Genomic DNA, 22,659 nt, shown 5'->3' with positions numbered 1-22,659 from the left:
GCATTATTTTTTGAAAACATGTTTTACTTTAATTTCAGAAATATATATATTGTACTTTCCACTTTATCATTTTAAGACTGTAATATGATACATAAAAATCTAAATATTATTGAGTAGACTTTAGAGAGGTTCCTCTACATGTGAAGTTGGGTTCAGACAATCCAACAGAGGTATTATCATTTAGTTCAGATATGGTAAAAAAAAACTTCACTCTCTGTGCAAACGTGCAAAAATGTGTACACCTAAAGACATGTATGTATCGATATCTTTATATCCTCATATTTCACAATTATGGCATACTTTGTGTTGGTTGGGTTCAGACAATCCAATACTTCCGACAGTATTGGAAATGCAATGGAAAATTAAATAATAGTGATGTCCTTAAATTAATACTGCAGAGAGAATAAATATTATTGTGTAAATATTATGTGTGTCCCTTTATGTTGAAGGGGGAGCAGTTGTTGGAAGCACTAACCGGAAGCGGAATCACTGTCTGACGCACCAATAGCAGCGCACAACGCAGCGTTTCGCGCGGAATTCGGTTCTTCCAATCGACCGTTCTGTTCGCGGGAAAACAAATCATACCAGGTAGCTACAAGCAGGGGGAAAGAAACCAGCAACTAACGATCGGACAAAGTTATTGGCGTGTGCAACAGATTGCCTGCCGCTGGAGCATGGGGATGTTTTTCCGCTCTATTGTTGACCGAGGAGTGGGCAGACGGAGGCAGAACGGTGAGACACAATATGTTTTCTGAGGGGAGGTATATCAATATGCTATGCTATGCTAAGCTAAGCATGGGTTTTAGCCATACTGTATTTCCATAGTTTCGTTCTCTATGTACAATTCTGTGCTAAAGTTTTACTGCAAACTAGAAATGTTTTCCTGCCTTAATACTTCTTACACGTTTGTTCGTCGTACATCCATAAATTACATGTAGGGAAAAGGCATAAGTATGTACTAAAAATGCTTTAAAAAAACATAACATACTGCATTCTCGCACATTTTTTATATGACAGGCCTCAACGTGGAATGAAAATGTAATTGTTAGCCTTTGAAATAGTAACTTTTATGTCTTGTCACAGATTCTCAGTTGCACTTTGTAACTTTCATAAGATTTGATGTATGCCAGTCCACTGTAGCTCATGGTGTACGTTTATGGTGTTCCCAGTGATAAATAATATTTTGCATGTAAGCTAAAAACTTAACTTGTGCTCTCATTTGACCACACTTTTTTTTTTCTTATTCACATTTTTGGTTTGTTTTCTACCTGTGAAGGGGTCTCAGTTCACAATTCTCCTCTACTTTGGTCAATCACGTTCAAAAGCAAAAAAAAAAAAAAAACTGTAATAAGGTTTGCAATTATAATGTGACAAAATGTGGAAAACGTCAAAGGGTATAAAAGGTTTATGTTTCCTGTGACAAAATAACAACTTCCTCTTCCTTCTTTTGATCTTGCATGAATTCCTGCAGCCTTCCCCGCAGATCCATGTTCCAGGATCCCATTGGGCTCGCTGCTGGAAGGCTACCAGTGCATCCGGCATGACGAGCACATCTCCTACGGCAACACGGGAGACGTAGTGCCGCCATTTGGGCTGGCTTTCTCCTCTGGTAATCTTCTTTGAGCGCAATATGCACTGGAAATTGAACAGGCAAAGACTCAGGAAGAGTGGCCATCCATGTAACCTGTGATTCTTGTTCATTTGTAGCCGGAAACATGCACAACATCCTCGCAGCAGCTAACGAAGAAGGCGTTGTTAGGATCTACAACACAGAAAATCGTGAAAACCCTCTTCTTAAAGGTACTTTTAAGAGCTGTGCTGGCCGTACTTTGGACCTCTTCAATTAATCTCGTTAGTTGACTTGGTGTGAACTTTTACAGAATGGCTGGCTCACGAGAACGCTGTCTTTGACATTGCGTGGGTGCCGGGGGAACCTCAGCTGGTATGTGGAAGTTCCTCCCTAATTTCTTAACAAGATTTGCACAAGTTATTTGCTGAATATACTTTGATCACTTCTGGCATCTTTAGGTGACGGCTGCAGGGGACCAGATGGCCAGACTGTGGGACGTGAAGTCTGGGGAAGTGCTGGGAGGCTTTAAAGGCCACGTTTGCAGCCTCAAGTCGGTTGCATTCGCACCAGGAGAGAAAGGTATGCTGGATTTTTATTGAATTTCTCATTAACATTTCAATTTCCTCTTTGATTTCTAACTACAAGATTTTTTTTCTCCTTCTGTGCAAGTAGTTAAATGTGTTAATAACAAGGAAAACAGTCGAGATGCGGACGGGCTCTCGTCATCATTCATGTTACTGATTTTTTTTATTTTTTCAAACAGCTGTTTTCTGCACTGGGGGCAGAGATGGAAATATTATGGTCTGGGACATCAGGTGCAGCCAAAAAGGTGAGTTATCAGTAACTTTGTAGGGTTCTTTTTTTTTATCAGGTTTATTGCGATTTTGCTGCTTCACTGGTTTCTTAAGCAAAGGCAAAAAGAAAAGTCTTACTAACACTCCATTTTCACATCTGATGTTCTGCCCTACAGATGGTTTTTACAAGCAGGTGAAACAGATCAGTGGCGCTCATAACAAATCTGAGACAAATCCCTCGTCTAAAGTGAAGAAAAGAAGGAGCAGCATGCGTGGCATAGCTCCGAGCGTGGTGAGTTCATGTGCTTCTCTAAGAGACTGAAAAATTGGTTATTTTTGATCAGAGTTATCATTGTGGACCAAAAACATCCAAGTTGGAAGCACAAAAATTGGGTGGTTTCTTTTATTATTAAAAATACAAAAGTAAATTTATTGCATTTTTTTGTTTGTTTGTTTTATTTGAAATGAACTAAATATGGAATATTTGTATCAAACTAACAAAGTGCTCTGATTGGTGAAGAGATGGGATTTTTAAATCATGTGGATACATCAGAAAAAGAGAGGTCTTGTACAAATACCTCTTGCAAGAGAGACTCATACAGTTTTCTAAATTTCCTAAGTAGTGAATAATTAAGGAAAATATTCGGTGTTGTGTCCACAACTTTCCGTTTCTAGACGATTTTAATTTGTTGGTAAAAAGTGTCCATCTTAACTACTTGTGCTAATGGGTCAAATTTGTATCATTCTTGAACTGTGGTCTTGACTAAGCGGCTTATGTTATCATTTTTTGTTGTGCAGGATACCCAGCAAAGTGTTACAGTGGTGTTGTTTCGGGATCAGCACACACTCATCTCCGCGGGCGCTGTTGACGGGTAAAAAAAAAAAAAAAAAAAAAGCACTTCTCATAATCTGTGTAAATTATGCAAAAGCATCCTGCAGATCCTGGATGGTCACTTTTTTATTTTATAGTGTTATAAAGATGTGGGATTTGAGGAAGAACTACACAGCTTACCATCACGACCCTGTGCCTATGCAGACCTATCTGTATGCTGGATCTTCCACTCGGATGAGACTGGGTCAGTCCTGTGACGTATGCACACCTGAAAGGTGCCACACGTCACTAAATGATCTGAATTATTTGTTTGATACGTTTCAGGCTATTCTGGACTTGTTCTGGACTCTACCAGGTCCAACATCATGTGTAACTGCACAGATGACAACGTTTACATGTTCAGTGTCTGTGGGATAAAGACGAATCCAGGTAAATCGAGATGTTTTCCAGATACACCCAATGCATCACTAGATGGGGCTAGAGCTCCGCTGCTGACCTCTGAGGGGGAATAAATAGCCTCATGTGAAAGATGAAGGTCTTTAGTTGTAATTACAGTGACTGATGAAAATAGTCACACCCCTCGTGGTTTCCCAGAAACATATGTGTGTTATGCAGGGCAACAAAGAGAGGCAAATAACTGAACTGGAAAGAAATGGGATACATCATTTTCTAATGGTTTTATTAAGGATCTGAAAAGTGTGGCATGCATTTGGATTCATCTTTGTGTTTATGACCCTTCAACTGCAGGATCACTGAGTTGCGTAGGGTTAACTTTCAGTCCATTCTCGAGTTTTTTGTCGCCTTCTACTTGTTTTCTTCCAGAATTTGCTTGCATTTAGCTCCATCTATGTCTTCATCAGCTTTGACCAGCATCTTACTCACTTACTGGAGAGAATCAGCCCCACAGCGTGATACTGTCACCACCATTTTTTTTTTTTCAAAGTAGACATGAAGTCCCATGTGACCTTCACACATGTTTGCAGAGGAGAACATTACCTTTAGATATTTTAACATATTATATTGAATCAGATGAAGCTAAAACTCCAGGAGTTCTGGGTAGAACATAATCACAGAAAGATTTTTTTTATATTAAAGGCAAAATGCATGAATTTTTTAAAATAGTTTTGTCTTAATTACTGCTCTGAGAATGTTGATCTTTGATTAGATGACTTTTCTTTTTAGTCTGTATATTCTAGTTAACAATTAATTGATTACTAAATTCCTTGACTATTATTTAAATAATTGATTGTTTCTTTAATTTACTACATTAAAGAGCTGTGTGGTGATCTTTTAAATTACATCTGTCTCCCCTCACAGTGGCCGTTTTCAGTGGACACCAGAACTCCTCGTTCTATATCAAGTCCACGATCAGCCCTGATGACCAGTTCTTGGCCAGTGGATCTAGTGACAATCACACCTATATTTGGAAGGTACTGTCTCTAGTTACATGTTACCTAGATAAAGTTGTATTTTATTATCCATCCTAATGTCTCCTAGCTATAATATATATATTTTTTACTTCTTTTAATACTCCAGATCTCCGATCCTCAACACCCTCCCATGATGCTCCAGGGACACAGCGAGGAAGTGACCTCTGTCGTGTGGTGTCCGACAGATTTCACTAAAGTAAGTCAGCGAATTTGAGCCGTCTTCCTTTTAGTGTTTTTCACCCGCTTTTTTCCGATCCTATTTTTACACCCCGCTGCTCTGTCGGCAGATTGCTTCCTGCTCCGACGACCACACCATACGGATCTGGAGGCTTCGTCGGGAAACGGATGGAGCACAATCACCAGTGGGTGAAGCCAACCTCGTAGGCTGGGCACGTCCCAAATCTCCCACAAGTTAGTACTCTTCACTAGTTCTTTTTGATTTTGTTGTTGTTAATCAGTCTAACTTTCATTAACTCATACAGAGAAAAACGAGCTGAGCAGCTCGTGCATCTACTTTTGGAAAAGATTTTTACACTCATTAAACTGCTAATGTTTATGTGTTTTATTGGGATTTTATGTAATAAAACAACACAAATTGGAGTATATTTATGAAGTGGATGGTTTCCATGCGTCTTGACAAATCAAGTATCCATGTGTGTTGACTCTGAATAAAGTGCAGTGTAAGAAATTGGCCTTTATGAGATCTTCTACTCCAGTTTCATAGTTAAACATGGTGGAGGCAGAATCACAAAGTGGAACTTAAGCCTTCAACCCAAAAACACAAATTCATACCAAATATTTTTGGTCCACTTTCAAGTGCAAATATCTTGAAATCAGACAAAACAAATTTACAAGTAACGTTTCAGCAAGATAGAGGAGCTTCTATTAAGTCAATAAGTCCTTAATATCGATTTTAGAAAAAAACAAATCCACTGGAATGAAATGATGAACAGGATTTAATCATGATAGATCCACTCCTTAGATAATCGTCAACTAATTTAGTAATCGATTATTCGTAAGCTCTAAAACAGATCGTTTGCTGAAAGAATCACGTACACAGAGCAGTAATTAAGCCAAAACGATCCAACAATATATTCTTCGTTACAATCAAGTGTACACTGTTTTTGTATTTTAGGCAACACAATGTTTATTTTCTTCTTTGCAAAAGGAATTGAATTATTTATTTGCATCTTTTATTGTCTCTCTAATATTGTATTTTGAAAATGCTTAAGTGGTTACATGAAAAATTGGAAGGATGTGTCATTTTTAAAATCTGATTAATCATCAAAATAATTGACAGAATAATCAAGTACTAAAATAATCATTAGTTGTAGCCCCATAAGTGAAATAATCTGCCAGTGGAACTAGTACTTTTTAATCAATATTGAGGCAATATTGACTTAAAAGAACCTCTTAGATATATTATTTGTGGTGTTTTTTTGTTTTTTTTTAAGTTTATTTGATAGGGACAGACACACATCAACATAGACAAAGTGAATAAAACAGCAGTCCCATGTTTGCATCATGGTGCAAAAGCAACAGCTAATTCGCAGCACTTGTCCCTAGTTGGGCTTTAAAAATCAAAAAAAGTGTACTAAGATGTTTGCATTAGAAACTAGATGAAGTACTTGGTAAGGTTTTGTGTTTTTGCAGTTTTTATAATACATAAACTCTCCATCATAATTAACTGTTGCTGATCCTACTAACTGATGTAAACTGATTTTTTTTTTCCCTTGTTCAGTGCCTTTAGCCAGAGCTGCAGTGTCCCCTGTGAATACCCAGAAGATGCCAAGTCTCGGCGGCCTCTCCTCGCCGCAGCTCGCTGTCTGTGCCCCTAACAGAGCCGCCCTGCCGCTACCGTCCAGCACCACATCGCCGAAAAGCTCTGTCCCACTTCCCGCTCAGCAGAGAACATCTTCTATCCAGTGGTGGTTGTCCCCAACCCATGGATCTCAGAGTCGTTTCACCGCCACTACTCCACCACACCAAGTGCTGAGGCCGTGTCCTCTGAGCCCAGCGAGCGGCCCCTCTCTCACAGAGCGACGGGCCAAACGCAGATTGGAAACGGGTGAAAGTTCACCTTGCAGCTGCACGGACACGGCACAGTGCGAGTGTGTTTCAGAACTCTACGCTGCATCTAAAAGGAGCGGCATCCTGTCAGATGTTCGTTGCCTCGCTCAGGAGAGCGCAGTACAGAGAGACTGTCACGCAGAGGACAGCGAACCTGTTACCTCCAGGCAGGCTGGGAAGGAGAACTGGTCTCCCAGAGCAGGAAACTGGTTGTCCGAAATGGGTCAAAAGATGAAAAAAAGTCAAGTTGGTCCTAGTGCACGTAAGAAACAAGAGGAGAAGACGCCAACCTCAACAGTAAGTACAGAGATCCCAGGTCTGGACGTAAACTCACACTCTTGCTCTGCCTTCAGCTTTTTTTCTTTTTTCTTAGCTTCCTGTCATGGTTTGTTGAAGTTTGGTGGCTTTGTTGAAGTAAACCATGAGAGGAAGTCTTGTTCAGCTGTAAAAGTGAGAGATGCACCGATAGATTGCAACAATGTAGCTGTTCTTCCTTTAGGATTTCCCTCAACAATTTAATGCATTGTTCCGTTAATAAGGTACAAATACATCTCAAAAGAGGTATTTGCACCTTATTATACCTCAATTTTTGTAACTAATTTTGGAAAGTGATACTTGTATATTATATGAATTCATTACACTTAAAGTGAAATATTTGAAGCCTTTTTTCTTGTAATATTGATGACTATGGCTTACAGATGTCACAGAAAATGAGAATATTGGAAACTCATGGTGTTGCACCCTAATCGCATTGATGCAATGATTCATGCAAAAGTACCCCCAATCAAATATTAAGTGCATAAAAATGCATATACCTACCAGAAGTCTAGCATTTCTTTTTAAAATATCCTGATTTTATTTATGTATGATTCACATTTTTTGAGATGTTTAATTTTGGGTCTTCATTTTCTTGTAGGCCGGAGTCCTCAAAATTACAAGAAACAAAAGTGTGAAATGAGTGAAAGTTCCATTTACGCTTTTTGAGATGCATGTATAATTCCTTTATTGAGATTACAAACTGCTATATTCTGTAATTTTAAGTCTTTTTTGTGTGCTACAGTCCTTGAAAAACAGTATTAGTTGGGAAAAAAACGCATTGGTGCAGCTCTACAAAAATCTGCCCTGTTATTTACACAACTTTTAAGAATGATTTAATTTATAATTTGCTTTTTGTCTTTAAGTTTTTTCATCTTTACAATATAAGATAAAAGATGTTTTAAAATAAAAGATGTTTTAAAACATCTTTTATGTTTCAAAACATAAAAGATAAAACATATATTTTATGTTTTATGTGTTCACTATACGTTCCACTTATCCTGTTTTATTTTGTTTTCCAGATTCTTCACTCACCAAAAATCAAGAAAATCTCCACATATTTTGAAAAAAGGCCTCAGGAATGATCTGTTGGAGCCACAAATGTGCCACAATTTTTTATTTTGTTTTTTATTTTTTATCTGGTTGCACAGATGTCAGCCAAACATAACTGTTTTTTTTTTTTTAGAACTGATTACTTGTTTCTGGCAGTAATTTTGCAAATTGCTGTTACCCCTTACACAGAAATCTGCTGCCTGAAAACATCCCATCATCTCAAGAGTTGCACAAGCTGCTACTTAAAGTGCTCATTTGATTTGCTTAAAAACTTTTTCAACTGATTTCTTATTCGTTTTACTAAAGATTTTTACCAGATGTGTTGTTTCTTTTTTTATGTGAAAAGTTGAATTTTGATTGACATACATGTTCTGTATCACATGGACCTCATGACCTGAAATCAGTTCAATCAGCTCTTTTCAATCTTTGAGGTTATTCATACATGTATGTCTTATTCAGCATGTTTTTGTTCCATTTATGAACAGATGTTTATATGTACAAACTAATCCAAAAATGTTTTTTTTGGCTTGTTGCACATTTCCAGTATTCAGGTTTGATTAAATTTAAAACAGTTTTCAATCTGTGTGGTATGTTGCTTGTTCCAGTTAGAGGTTGACATTATGAGTTTGGGTGTCATTTGTTTTAATAATGCATTTGAGTTTTTCACTTTTAGATGACATGATGGTACAACTTCAATGGCTTTTCTCCCTGGAATTTGTTGGTTTCCTACCATTCATCGGATTTTTAGGCATAATTCATGGTAAAAATACTTTGTTAGGATGTTAAAGAACAACCTGGAATCACTGAGGCTCAAACTGGATTATGATGGAACAATAGAGAGATCATCAAAGAGAAGCCAGTTTTACATGATCCTTAAAATGCATACCATTTGAACTCGCAGGTGCAAATACAGACAAAAAATGCCTTATGAAAAATAGTATGTGATTCATGTGATTGTAAAAGTGAAAAATTTGATATTGTGCGTGCTGAAGATTTAATTTTATCAGCATTGTAAGAAAAAAGAAATATACATATTAATTCAATGGCTGTCTTTAAAAGAAGCATTTTTACAAACGAGAGCAGTTTTGTGTTCAGAGAACACAAAATAGGGGGTCCTGAGGGGTTTGAAAGGATAAGAACTTTTAGTTCTCTTCATAACTAGTCTTAAAATACTCCATTCTTGTGTGAAGGTTGCACGTTGTACATTTGCACGTTGTACATATTTTTGGGCTGGGCAGAATACTTTCTGTTGTGTAATTTTACCCGATTACTACAGCTGCCTGTCAGATCACATTCAACTGAACGTCAGCCCTTTTTTTGTTTTTACATTTCACATGTAATTGACCCGCTTTCAGTGCGATGTGATTGGTTTAAAAAGTTTCAAGTTTTTAAAATACGCGCCCGTAATTGGCTGGAAGTAACGTCAATCGATGACGTTTCACCCGTCAGCGCTTCTCGAGTAGAACGCAGAGACGAAGAGCGACGGAACGCCTGAGAGCGTTTATGGCTGCCTTCTACGCTCGGCATCCAGTAATTTCTTCTCGGTCTTTTTAGATAGAGGCCGTGGAAACGAGACTGTGGCATTATATATTGCGTGGAAATAGCCTCCGACAAAGTCACTCTTGCGCAGTCACAGCTAACCTCCAGCTGCTAAGGAAGCGCATTTCAACTTCGTCGCCCGTGGATAGTTGTTTTCAAGAGATACTCAACGGAACTACAGCTACAACCGGTGCTTGAAGAAGTCGCGGAGTTGCCGTTGAACGGAGAACTAAGTGAATTCGAAGGGACGAGGATTTTTCATAACTTTTTCCTCGCCAACATTGGAGCGTATTGTTGTAGCGCCGCATTACCATCAGTTAAATTTGGCAAGCTAGCTGGATGCGTTAGCTGCGAGCATAGCTGTGCTGCTCGACTGCAGTCAGGATTGTAATCCAGGCAACTTTTAATGATAATGCCTTACCTACGTTATGCAACAGGTAGACCGTTTGCAGGCACGACAGATGAGCATAAACGGTTAGATATTTAGACGTCAATCTGTCTTTTTTAAGTGGTTAACTTTGGGGCGCGCGGCGTTTTCGTCTTAGTTTGGATTTTTTTTTGGGTGTAAAGCACTGTTCCGCATCTCACAGTTGAAGCTCTTCAAAGATGCACTTTAAGGACTCCGTCTAACCGACATGTAGGCATGACCATGTTGGATCACACGGAATAATACGAGCCCCCAGCTCGGACAGTTGGCTCCAGAATTTGACGCTGATGTGAGAAAGAGGGAAGCGGAGAACCTCAATCATCTGATTTACAGTAGCTCGCCTGCAACCTTCGTGAGTTTGTGCATCAAAATGTCCGCCGTCTCTGCATCCGAGAAAGTGGACGGGTTTACGAGGAAGTCTGTGAGGAAGGCGCAGAAGCAGAGAAAATCCCAAAGCTCCTCTCAGTTTCGCACTCAGAACACTCCGATCGAGCTGTCCCCACTGCCGCAGCTCAAAGGTACGGTAAGAGGATAATGGAGGGTGTCTGTTGCTTTAAATACTATGTCCTGGCCATTGTTCTGTGTTCACTGTTGGATCTGCAGCAGACAAACACAACCTTTAAAGGAAAGCTGGTGGGTAAATATAAGTTGCTCGAGGAGGCCTTTTTCTAGGCATAAATCGACGCGTCCCCTTTTATTTGTCATGTCTTCTGCAGATGGTAAATCTTGACCACTGGATATTTGAGAATAATTCTGAACTTTTTCCAAAAGTGCACCACATTCATGGTTTCTCTTAACACCAGGAACTCGCATGAGATATTGTGCCTTTCAAAAGTATTTATTTCCTACATATTTCATATTATGAACCCAAAGTACAATGTATTTTATTAGGAAACTTGGAGAGAAGTTAAAAACGGTACACTAACTGTTGTACATCTCTTGGAGATGTCAAGTGATGTGTAGTCTAAAAATGTAAAGATTATAGGACATCTAACAACCCACCGAGACCTGGTCGTCCAGGTAAATTGACAAGTTTGGCAAAGATTGTTTCATACAAAGAAGCTGGCAAGAGGAAATTGTAACTCGAGACGAAAAGCATTGTTGTAAAAGTAAGCTATGAGAAGTCTAGCTTTGCATGTAGGATAGACCACAGACCTTTTTAAGAAGGTAGTGTGGTCAGACATTTTGGTGTACACCTAAAAAGACTGTATGTGAAGAAACACTAGCCCTCCACATGACCCCAAACACATGTAGGTAAAAATTGCTCTAAAGTCTTGTTGTAAATGGAGCAAAAGAGAGATCAAAATGCACACCATTTTTATTTAGAAAATTTCATAAAAATAAAAAACCATGTCATTTTCAACCACATTACAATTTTGCACAAATTTATATTGGCTTATCACATTTTCAAACCCATGTCCATTCTATCCTTTCCTGCATGGACTTGCAGACAAATTATGACAAGCTCTGTTAGTGCCTTGAGTGAGGAGCTTTTATTGTCAGTGTTTAATCTCAATGGTGGTCAAAACAGTTTATAGTAATGACAAGTAATGACCTATTGATGCTGCTTTTCAGGTTTATATTTTAACACTTTAAAAAAACTGAATAGTTTGGGGGGGTTGGGTCATAACTGCAGAAAAAGTGACTTTGCATACCTTCATCCTTTCCCATATCAGGCTGATAAACGTAGGTGCTTAATCATACTTAATGATTCACATAACTGAAAGGACAAGGGTAAATGAGTCACCTTTTACATACCATTCACCTTCTTTTTCCACCTGATCGTTTCTCCTTTAGAGATTTTTCTCTGTTAAACCCAAGAGCAGCTGTTAAAGAGAGCCTCAGGATAGTTTTGTGGAATGTGGCTTTGTAGATTTGTTGTAGTTTAATATACAGCTATGTGCCGTTGGTAAAAATAAGCATGACTACTCACTCTCTGGATGGGCAGTCAGGTAATACACATATTTTAGTATTGAAACAAACTCCACAAGTTTGAGTCATCATTTTAAAGGTATATTAGACAAGTTGGTTCCTTGTCATAGACCAGTGCCGTTTTCGGTTTTAGTTCTTTTCTTTCAAAGGACTTTGGTAACTTGACAAATCAAAGCATGTTTGCCAACCCCAACAGATGCCTGATGAGGAATCTGCCAGTTAGCCTCTTTTAGCCTGGAGCCAAAACCAATCCTGCTGAGCCTGATAATAATTTCAGTTCCAATGAACAGTGTGTGTATAATTTTCCTCAACGATTCTTCTGAAAAGCTCCCCTCAGCTCCCATTGTCTGTCAAGGAAGTGATATAGCATATTAAAGATGATCTTGCATCAGGCGGGATTATGGTTCTGTAAATTCCTCTTGGTTTCTGCTGAGGCAAGCTGCAGCAGTTTGATGGATGGGGTGATGCTATGAGGAAGAGCAAGTCAACTAAAAACGACTTGCCTGTTCACGTAGTTGAAACAGATTTGATGCAACTTTTGAAAAGCTAAAAACAAAACATGTCACAAAAGAGCTGATGTCGCCATTGGCTCATGAAAAAATGAACTAGTATGCTAAAAATGTTTGCGCTATGGAGCAGGTTATAAAAGTGATGACAGATATTTAGCAGGAATTTCACACCATGTGTTTTTCCAACTCATTAAATAACAGACATGACTGGAAAAATCATGCATCCATACATGCCATGGTTATAAAACTAGCAAATTATCTAGTTTTCTATTTTCTATTTTTCCATTTGAAAACTCAAAGGTTATTTGTGTTTGATTTTAATTCTGCTGATTGTAGATGAATGGAGCCTGAATATAACATTGTATTAATTACCTATATATATATATATATCAAAAATGCATTATATTACCGGGATTCATAAAAAATCCCGGTAATATAAAATATATAAATCCCGGTAATACAGATTAATGTACAAAATTTTTTTTATTTATTTTTCCCCTTTTGTCAACACCCATGAAATATCACAATTAAATCAAACAGTAATTGTCTGTTAGCAGATCAGTTTTAAATTATTTCAAGTTTTTACTGTACTTTATTTTGAGAGGATATCTGACCACATTTTTGGCTTATTGGTGTGCCAGTTTAAAATTTTTATTGTAATATTTTATCCTACAATTAAAATATATTCTCACATTCTAGAAATCATGGGCTGGTATAGAAATATTCAGTTCTCTTAATCCTTCATTTGAAGAGCAACCTTTCTAAATCACAAAACTGAACTTATTCCCCATTTACTTTTAAATAGCTTAATCTCATTCAGATTGGATAGACACCTTCTGTGAGTTCCAGTCTTGAGGTTTTCCCCAAGATTATTGGATTAGTCTGGACCTTTATTTGACCTCTTGAAAACATTGTTATGCTTTGATATAAACAATTCTATTGCAATTCTAAGCTGCTGGAACATTAACTGCCATATTCCCATCAAATTTGGCCACCCTTTCTTGTAGTTGCTGGTAGAAACCCCCCCAAAAAAACACCACAATTTACTGTGGTGTTGAGAACAGCATTAGTCTTCCACCCCACCTAAGATGTGCACGTATATCAAAATGTTGGATATCGGTTTCGTATGACCAGATGAGAGATTTTGATTTAAAAAAAGAGAAATGAAAACCAGGTACCATCTTTCTGTTCAAAACTTTATGCATTACTTTCTGTTGGTTTATTACATGACACCCAACAAATGCATTGAAGTTTATAGTTGTAATGAAGAAAAACATGGAAATGTTAAAGTTATTGAATATATCTTGAGATTTTATGCAGTGATGCATACTGCTGTAAAAGCTACTGCAGCAAACGGTAATCACTCTGGATACATGTGGTCAGTTTTGATGAGAGATACATAAAGGTCTGTTAACTCGTGTTTTAACTTTACACATACAGCCAATCTGTCTGTTAATGCGTAAACACAGAATATAGTAGGGAAAGCCAATTTTTTTTTTTTGGGGGGGGGGAATTGTTTATGAATAGAGGTACAAACATTTACTACATTACCCAAAATGTAGCTGAACTATTTTAACCAAAGTGGGAATTATGCAGAATAATAGGCATTTACTTCTCTTTTCCACTGTGGAAAGTAACTAAAGTATTTCAATCTTCTAATGGGCTCAGATGCCATCCATCTATCTGTCCATTATCTTCTGCTTAATCTGGGATCAGGTCGTGAAGGCAGCAGCTTGAGCAAAGGTGCCCAGATTTTCCTCTCCACTTAGACCAGCTCCTCTGGGGGAATCCCAAGGCGTTCATTGACCAGCTGAGAAACATAGTTCTCAATCACGTAGACCCTCCACTGTTTCCCCATGTCTTCCTCTGAGACTCTTCCCAGTGTGTTGTGCATTGAAAAGCTCACCAGGGAGGCATCAAGAATGATGTTGATAACCAGAACTGCTTAAAGATTGGTGTCGGTTATCAAGACAGTAGACCAGTTTACTGCATAGTTTTCTAGTTTTTGTGCATTAGTAATTGCCAAAGGTGACTGTATTTACCAATACAGTCTTAAAAAGACTGGAAACAAATAGCATTCTAATCTTATTGGATAAAAAAAAGAAACTACTTGTTACATAAATGTCAAATATGATAAACTGCATCCATATGTCTGTCAATCCATCAGTCATTCCAGGTCTCTCTAACAGTACATCCTTCCATCCATCCATCTATCCATCAGCTTTCAATCAGGCAAATGTGTCCTTCCATCTGTCCATCCTACTTGTCTTTCACCACTTCATGCCGCCATCTGTTTGTCTGTCATACTATCTGTCCATTCATCACTAAGCGTTTCATTAGTCCAGCCGTACATGATCAATTTAACCAACCATTCCTACCTCAATCTACCAGTCTATTAGTCTCTTTGTCTGTCCATCCATAAATTCATCTGTGTCCATTCATATCTCCCTCTAACCCCCCTATCTATCCATTAATCCAATCATCCATCCAATCATTCATTCATACACTAATCTACCAATGGCTTTGTCCATCAGTCCATTCAGCCATCAATCATCTGTCAATATGGCCATTTGTCCAGCAATCTGTCCATCAGTCATTCCTTAAAGTGAGGTCCCATTGCTTTAAGTGTGGGATGTAGCGTCTCTACAATTTGTTAAGCCTTTTCTGCACAGAAGAGCAGTTCTTAACAAAAGTTTCAGTAATACAGTACAAGCTCTATGAGCTTGAAGTCAAATAAGACTGTCTTAAACATGCAATACAAGCAGTTTTCCTTTGCATTACCCAATTGTCAATTTAATTTTACAACTACTTCAGATGACACGAAAGGCTTAATATGATTGATTTTGTGGTTTCCAGAGTAACGAGACCAAGATGAGACATTTCTTGAGTCATCGTTTTTAGGTGATGAAAGATAGTAGCTCTCAAAGATGCTCATCCCATCCTGCAGTAGAGAGGCTGAAAGGCATATAGCTCCTGTTGTGAGATAGACCGTGAAAAGATGAGTCATTTAGGGACCAACATTGTTGCCATAGCAGCCTCAAGCCTTGAGAGCAAGCCAGGGACATGTTTGACTTTCCAAATACAGACCGCGTCATTTAAGGTTGATTTATCTGTCACTGGAGTAAAATTTTGAGCTGAGCCACAGTTCTAACACCAGCAAAGCTGAAGCGTATGTTTAAAGGATACTGTTGTTTTCCCTCTGTAAAGATTTTAGATTTTTCTGAATTCCTGCTTTATGGATATGCTGCTGCTTTATTTGCCTTTCTTTGCTTTTTAAAAGCATTTCCTTAGCTGCTTATTTTCAGACCATGAAGAGCCAATAAAATCTGTTTTGATGGCACTACAGAAATTATGTTGTTAGGGAAAATGAGACGGATTGTGGAGGGAACAGAGTTCAGTGGTTCTTCCAGCTTCTGCTTAACTAACCTTAACTTGCTTACAGTTGTCAGAGCTAATCGCTTAATCACCATCCTTGCTATAACCAGATTAGCTGCCCTTGTGTTATTGGGTCCACCTCTAGACACTGATCCTAATATTTGACCGCAGTCTCTTCCGTTGTCAAAACTGGAAGGCACCTTCATTAACAGTAATGAAAGTCAGGGGGTTATGTTCTTAGTCCTGCACTAGACCAAGAAATCTATTGCAACAGTTAATAATAAAACCATCTTTTCTCATTGGACCATTTAAAGCCTCAATTTGGCTTTCCTACCACTAATCTTTGATTTTCCCTGCAGAGAAAATCTGCCTGTCCTCTACTTCAGATATTACTGTATGTGATGAGCAACAAAAAGCAATTATTGTAGCATCTGTTGAGAAAATTGACACAATGTAAACATTCTAAATTCAAAATGTCAGTGTAATTGGGAGATTTCTAAGTCTCCCTTTTTTGCCAATTTGAAACATTTTAATCCATTTTTAAATTGATGCAAGTCATTTTGACATAACGTAAAAAATAACGAATTAAGTTTTTAGTTTCAGCCTGATCACTCAAAAGGAGTAAATTTTAGAAATTGCTAATCGGCATCCGTTACTGGGAAAAAACATGTCCTCTCTATTGGTACATTGATTCCTGTGTGTCCCTAACATGCTGTTCCCAGCATGTGAGCGGATACCAATCAAACCCTTTCTAGGAAGCAATGGAACAGATCTTTGTTAGCTAAGGGTGCGTCATATTTATGCTTCTGGCAGATTCTGTTGTTTAATAAATACTTCCTCAATTTATCATATAAATTTGTGGAGTCTGATGGCAAAAAGAGTTGTTTGGTTTTCTTATAGCAATGAATAGAGGTCTGTTCTTCATATATGAAAGAATTGTAAGGTAGTAAATTCTGGTACAAAGTGAAGATGAAGTGTAGATGGTATGGAGAGTTTTTTTCTTACAGATACAGTTCAAGTAAATTTTGCAATCATCTCACCAATAAATTAAATACCCTTTACTACTTCAATATATTATGTTATTAGTGTTTTAATAATTTCATACTTGGTGCATATTTAAGTGTATCAAATGAACAATGTTTAAAAGATATGGTAAAACAATATTTGCATTAATGTTTTTATTTTATTATTATTATTAGTTACTTTCACAGACAAAAAACAATTTAGCCCCAAGTTAGGCACCAAGAATGGTTGGTCTGATTTGAATATAATTTGGTCCACATGCAGAGACCAGCTTTGTGTATGTAAATAACTCGAACTACAATAAACCTACATATAGAACAGGTGCCAGAGGGCATAAGTGGCAGTATTGTCAGGAAATCGCCAGAGCATCGGTCACCAGACACTGAAGGTTTAGACCACATCTCTAGCAGTTGACAGAGTTTAATTGTGGTTGAGTTTAAATGAAGCATGGTGGTTGTGATGTGCCGTTTTCTAGCATGTGGGGAGCGCTCTTCAGAAAGGCTGCTGATTAGCATGATTTGTGTGGGTGTTATCACGTATACACCGGTTCTAACCTTGGCTCACTGTGATCTCAGTGTTTTTGTACAACTTTCATGAAGATTGTCATGTTGATGGGTATCCATATGTGGGTTGCCTTTTGCTGTATAGATTGTGGTTTTGCCATCTACTGTTAATCTGGTACAAATAGTTTTGTCCTCATCGACTAAATCGTTGAATATTATCAGTGATTAATCATTCCTCTTAAGTATTCTTGTATTGCACACAATATTTATTAAATATAGATGAAATATTATTGGAGTTGCAGAACTACATAGGCTTACAGTAGACTTTGAGAGAACTATAGGAATTTATTTTAAGTCATCAGTTGTTAAAGTGAAAAATATCCCCAAGGAAGTTATGAATTGTCACATGGTTGATGCAAAACATCCTACAACAGATGTTTACTTTTAAAACCCAAAAAGGTTTGGTAAAAGTGGAATAATGCCTCTCTTAATTTTGTATGTCCTCTTTATCATTTATTTCGTTGTCGACTTAAAACCTTTTCCTCCTGAACAGGTGCCATCTATTCACCTTCTTGCTGTCCTGTGTAGGCTCAAATGTAACAACAGCTGCTGTGCTGGCAAATTAAAGTGTATGTGGATCTGTTGTAGGAGTTTTAGAGACTGACGTGAAGGCAGACAGTGATGTTTTCAAATCTATTGTTGAAGTAAGACAGAGGAATGTTGTAGGCATCTTTTTTTGTTTTTTTCCATTCCAAACATCTCTTGATCAGATTGTGACCTCACTTTTCACCACAGGACAAGCTTCAGAGTCATTTAGAGAGATGAAGAGGTAATAAAACAGGATTTGTACTGTCTGTCCAGCCGGCAAGATTGCTGCATACTGCTCAGACAGGTTTGTTTCTATTAGAGTCATTCACTAAGATTTTTTTTTATTTTTTATTTTCTGTTTTGGATTTAAATTTAATGAGAAGACTGTTGCACAAACAACCTAATAAACTGACTCTTTGTTTCTCTGATTTGAAATTGTCAAGAATAACGCATTCTTAATTTTAATTTTCTATAATGAAAGCCAAGTTATTGTGAAGCTAAATCTGGTTGTTTGCACAGAACAGATTTAGAAGCAGATCTTGAATAGTGGCTTTTTTTTTCTAAAGTTTTGTAAACAAACCAATTAGCCACAGCTGATGGCTATTAGCATTCTGTTGGCAGCTGATTTTCTCACAATAGCATTCAGTTCCTTGTCCTCATCATCTGCCATAAAGAGATTACACACTGCATGCCAAACAGTTGGGCACTTGAATAGGGCTACCACAACTAGCCATCAAAATGTCAAACAATGATTAATTGATCAGTTATGATTAAGGTAGATTTTTCATCACAAATTTCATTTCCACTACACAATTCTGTTCTTCATATAGCCTTAGTATTCTTAGTCTAACATATTTTGCGCATTTCTGTTACTTAGCTGATTTTGGTGTTTTCTAATAAGTTATACTTGGATTTTTGTTGCTGAACTGAAATGTATTTTGCTAACTTTTAATATGAAGTCTTGGCACCTACGCCATGGCCTCTGTTGCCATTATATTTCAAATTTTTCATTTGTGCCCAGCAGCTGTGATAAATTATATCTGATTTATAGATGGGTCCATCTGCAAACTTTTCAATCTAAAGAGACATTTCCTGTCCTCCGTTAAGCTAAATTAGTAGCTCAGAGTCGCAAATATTCAGCGTCTTCTGGGGGGGAATGCATTTTACAAATTTTTAGTAAAAATCTGCTACAGGAAATTTGTCAATTTAGAAAAAGCTCTGTACACTCTGTTACCAGTACGTTAAAGCCATTCCTAATCTGGAGTCATTTTATTGTTGACTGTACTGACTACAAATGTTTTTAGGTCATGCGTGAATGCATGCATTCTTGTGCACACCCACGCGGTCACACTCATTCACTCAGACACACCCTTTCTATCCAGTGTAATAAGAAAAGCCAACTATGTGTGAGTAAAGTTAAATGACGGGTTAGAAGAATGTCAGGAGCAGTCATGCTGTGCTTATTTTTTATTGCCATCTAAATGTCTCATAAAATTGGACTCACCTTAAAATTTTTAAAATTGTAAAGGTGGAAATGACAAACTTAAACATTACTGTATCTAAAATGTCAGATCTCTGTAGGAGATGGTTGCATTTTAAAACAAGCAATTTGTCGGCAGCTTTATAAGAACACAGGTGATTTAGTTTGATTTAGCTCTCCGTTAATATTGCCTTTTGACATTTTCACTATGTACTTTTCTCTCGTACTGCTCCAGTTACGCTTGATGCTGCCTTTTCATTACAATGTTTTGCCAGCATATTTTCAATGCGCAGGCTAAACAAATGTGGAGTCGCTAAATCAAACAAGTGGCTGCAGAATCCTATCTAACCAGTCCAACAGCTGCAGGATGACCTCCCCCCCCCACCGTTTGTCACAGAACATACATTGTAAAAGACTTAACAATAGCATATTTTAATTGTTCTGAGCTTTCGGTGTTCTGAATGAGAGGCAGGGATGCAATCAAAACGGGCAAAATAATTGCTGTCCTTATTAAAGAGAACCGGTAGAGCTGCAAACTCCCAAATTCTTATGGTCAGCTCACCAACACCTTACTTAAGGATGTTGTAGGGTGCCGTGTGTAAAATATAAGAATTGCAAATTAACTTTTTTCACTTCACCAATTTTCTATGCAAGATGGTCACACTGGATTTATAGTAATATAATTTACGTTTTTCCAACTTAAGTCTATTTTCTCAATTGTTTTATGTCATGGCACAAAAAATGTAAAGGATCACTCCTTTTGAGTGTTTCCCAAATTCTTAGGCTTTATCGCAAGCAGGAAGATACAAACGTAAAACACTTTTCAGATTACATGGTGCATATTGAGTGTTTAGGATTTACATGAATGCAAAAGCGGATAAAGGTCATAAACTTGACTTTACCAGTAAAACTACTATAATCGAATATTAAAAAATATATATTTTAGTTGTACAAAAAGCATCCGTTGAAAACAAAAGTATTTTTAACCTGAATACTTACTTTTTCCACAGTTTGTCTTGTAATTTGCTTTTAAAATCTCCATGAATAAACAGTATAATTGGGCTCGAGTCTTTTGCCCTTTGCTATAGTTTAAGTTAGAAGAGCTCTATTTGTTGGAGGCACAACAAATGTCGTTGGAACAATGAGGTGGGAGATGCCAAAATGGAAAGTGATTGAGTAGCCATAGCCACTGTGATCTTTTGTTGTTTTTCTGTTACAAACATGCATGAAGGAAAGGGAAAAACAATTATGATGAGACTAAAAGCAAACAGTGTTTCATTTTAGGTTCTGCCACACTGCTTCCTGTTATCCTCTCAGACTTAATCTTTTAATCAACAGTTTCCTTCTACTCATTCATTTTCTGGAAGATTAAATTGCCCCCCCTCTAGCCTCCCCCCGCCCCCTAGTTTCCTTTTTTATGGTGCTGTGGCTCATTTCACATCAAGCTCCACCTTAGTGGAGGTTTCTTGTCTATTACAATTAGAAAATGAGATATGTACAATTCAATAAGGCATGTTACTGGAAGGAAAGACATCTTCTCCTGAAGGTTATTGCACTTTCTAAACCCGTCATTTAAGAGCAGCCAGCTTTGTGTTTTCTTCTGTACAATTTTTTCCACAACTACTGCCATTCCATCACATGAAGTTTGATTTTTGTCCAAACTTGTAGAATTAAGCTGATTCTCATTAACTTGAGCTTTAATTGTAACGTCTTTTCTCTATTCTCTGTGCAGTGCTGTGGTTATACGACTGAGCTCACATTTCCTGTTTAGTCACTGAATCTTTCTTTGTTGCAAAGTGTATTTTTCTCAGTAAGTCATCTTGAGGTTTTTTTTATTTCCAGGATATAAAATATTTTTCCACTGCTGTAGCTGCTACTTCATCGTGAGATATTTCAGGTTTGCAGATTATTATTACTTCTAAATAAGCAGTCACATATTTAGAAGTAATAATAATCTGCAGTTTAGCTACACATGTAGTGTAGCTACACTACACTACATGTGTAGTGTAGCTGCCAAAATGTGACTTCCTGAACAGTAATAGTATTTAACTTAACTAAAAAAAAAATCTGTTTTAATAAGACAAATCAATGTGATGTTAAATTGTCCTCATCAAACTCGACATTTGAGTAGTGTAAAATGGACCCCAGGAAAAAATCAGCAAGTTGATCTTTCAGCAGATTTAACTTCTTTTCAAGCATGTGAAAATGTAATAAACAATAAAATATGATCCAGGATCTGCTGAGTCTGTCTACCTGAAACTTGATTTGTTTGTAACATACTGAGCTGCTCTATTTGAGGTCATTACAGAAGAATGTGGAAAAATACAGCAAATAAGGGTAAAAAGTGACCCGAGCAAGTGCCAGAAGAGGGATGAATGTAAAATTTTAGATATTGTAGTCAACATTAATTAAAACCACCCTTTTACTGTCTTGCTTTTTTAGTGGTATTGTTTAATTTTTTTTTCTTACTATTTTTAAGCAACCTCAGAATTGAGAATATACAGCTCTGGAAAAAAATAGACTACCGTATTTTCCGCACTATAAGGCGCACCGGAGTTCTACGGAGGAAAATGAAGTCGGCGGCTGCTTAACGTAGTTGCTAGACCTGTTGTGGCTCAGTATTGGTCCATATATAAGGCGCACTGTCGGCTTTTGAGGAAATTGAAGGTTTTTAGATGCGCCTTGTAGTGTGGAAAATACGGTACTTAAAATGATCAGTTTCGCTGATGTTACTTTTTTATAGGTAAATGTTTGAGTAAAATGAACATTGTTTTTTTTTTTTTTTATTCTATGAACTATTGACATATCTGAAATTCCAAGCAAAAATTTAGTATTTGCAGAAAATGAGAAATGGTCAAAATAATGAAAAAAATGCAGTGCAGTCCTCAAATAATGCAAAGAAAACAAGTTCATATTCATTTAGAAACAACAATACTAACGTAATAACGCTACCATTATTTAAAAGCAATGGTAGTGTACTTTTGTTATTATTTAAATTGTTGGATTTCTTTACCCAAAGACGAAGCATCATGTAAATGTGAATTTCAATAAAATGGCATTAGATTGCATTGCATGGATGTAATTATTTTGTGTGTCTGCAGTTTGGGGGCGTCCTATTGTAGTTACATGTTTAAATTGTAGGGTAAAAAACTAAAATCTGTAAAGCCAAGCTTTTTGCTCTGAGGTCATTTGTAATTTCTTCCCAGTAGATGCATTTGT

The 22,659-nt window shown here is 37.3% G+C and overlaps 2 protein-coding genes across 3 annotated transcripts in view; both read left to right on the top strand.

The window, feature by feature from the left end:
* The first annotated feature begins 318 nt into the window (after positions 1 to 318).
* On the top strand, positions 319 to 8,643 carry dtl (denticleless E3 ubiquitin protein ligase adapter). Its single transcript, XM_008397525.3, has 15 exons — positions 319 to 732; positions 1,472 to 1,609; positions 1,708 to 1,800; positions 1,881 to 1,942; positions 2,029 to 2,149; positions 2,334 to 2,399; positions 2,541 to 2,656; positions 3,163 to 3,236; positions 3,334 to 3,440; positions 3,521 to 3,625; positions 4,514 to 4,626; positions 4,733 to 4,822; positions 4,914 to 5,037; positions 6,368 to 6,993; positions 8,034 to 8,643. The coding sequence occupies exons 1-15, from the start codon at positions 675 to 677 to the stop codon at positions 8,094 to 8,096; spliced, it is 1,956 nt and encodes a 651-aa protein (XP_008395747.1). The 5' UTR covers positions 319 to 674; the 3' UTR covers positions 8,097 to 8,643.
* An 864-nt stretch (positions 8,644 to 9,507) lies between these two features.
* ppp2r5a (protein phosphatase 2, regulatory subunit B', alpha isoform) overlaps positions 9,508 to 22,659 on the top strand; it is a 37,806-nt gene continuing 24,654 nt past the window's right edge. For both annotated transcript variants that reach the window (XM_008397524.3, XM_008397523.3), the window contains exon 1: positions 9,508 to 10,548. In XM_008397524.3, coding sequence (XP_008395746.1) covers positions 10,401 to 10,548 — 148 coding nt within the window. In that variant the 5' untranslated portion in view covers positions 9,508 to 10,400. The remainder of the gene's footprint in view (positions 10,549 to 22,659) is intronic.

Source organism: Poecilia reticulata, chromosome 21, assembly GCF_904066995.2.
Source record: "Poecilia reticulata chromosome 21, P_reticulata-male-v2, whole genome shotgun sequence".
NCBI classification, from domain to species: Eukaryota; Metazoa; Chordata; class Actinopteri; order Cyprinodontiformes; family Poeciliidae; genus Poecilia; species Poecilia reticulata.
This window is presented reverse-complemented; position numbering and strand designations above follow the sequence as displayed.

Bases quoted from the DNA above. Each gene is read 5' to 3' on its own strand.
- dtl (XM_008397525.3), top strand. From the start codon at position 675: ATGGGGATGTTTTTCCGCTCTATTGTTGACCGAGGAGTGGGCAGACGG. The intron at 733-1,471 runs GTGAGACACAAT...GAATTCCTGCAG, and splicing joins GGGCAGACGGAGGCAGAACG to CCTTCCCCGCAGATCCATGT. The intron at 3,441-3,520 runs GTCAGTCCTGTG...GATACGTTTCAG, and splicing joins TTCCACTCGGATGAGACTGG to GCTATTCTGGACTTGTTCTG.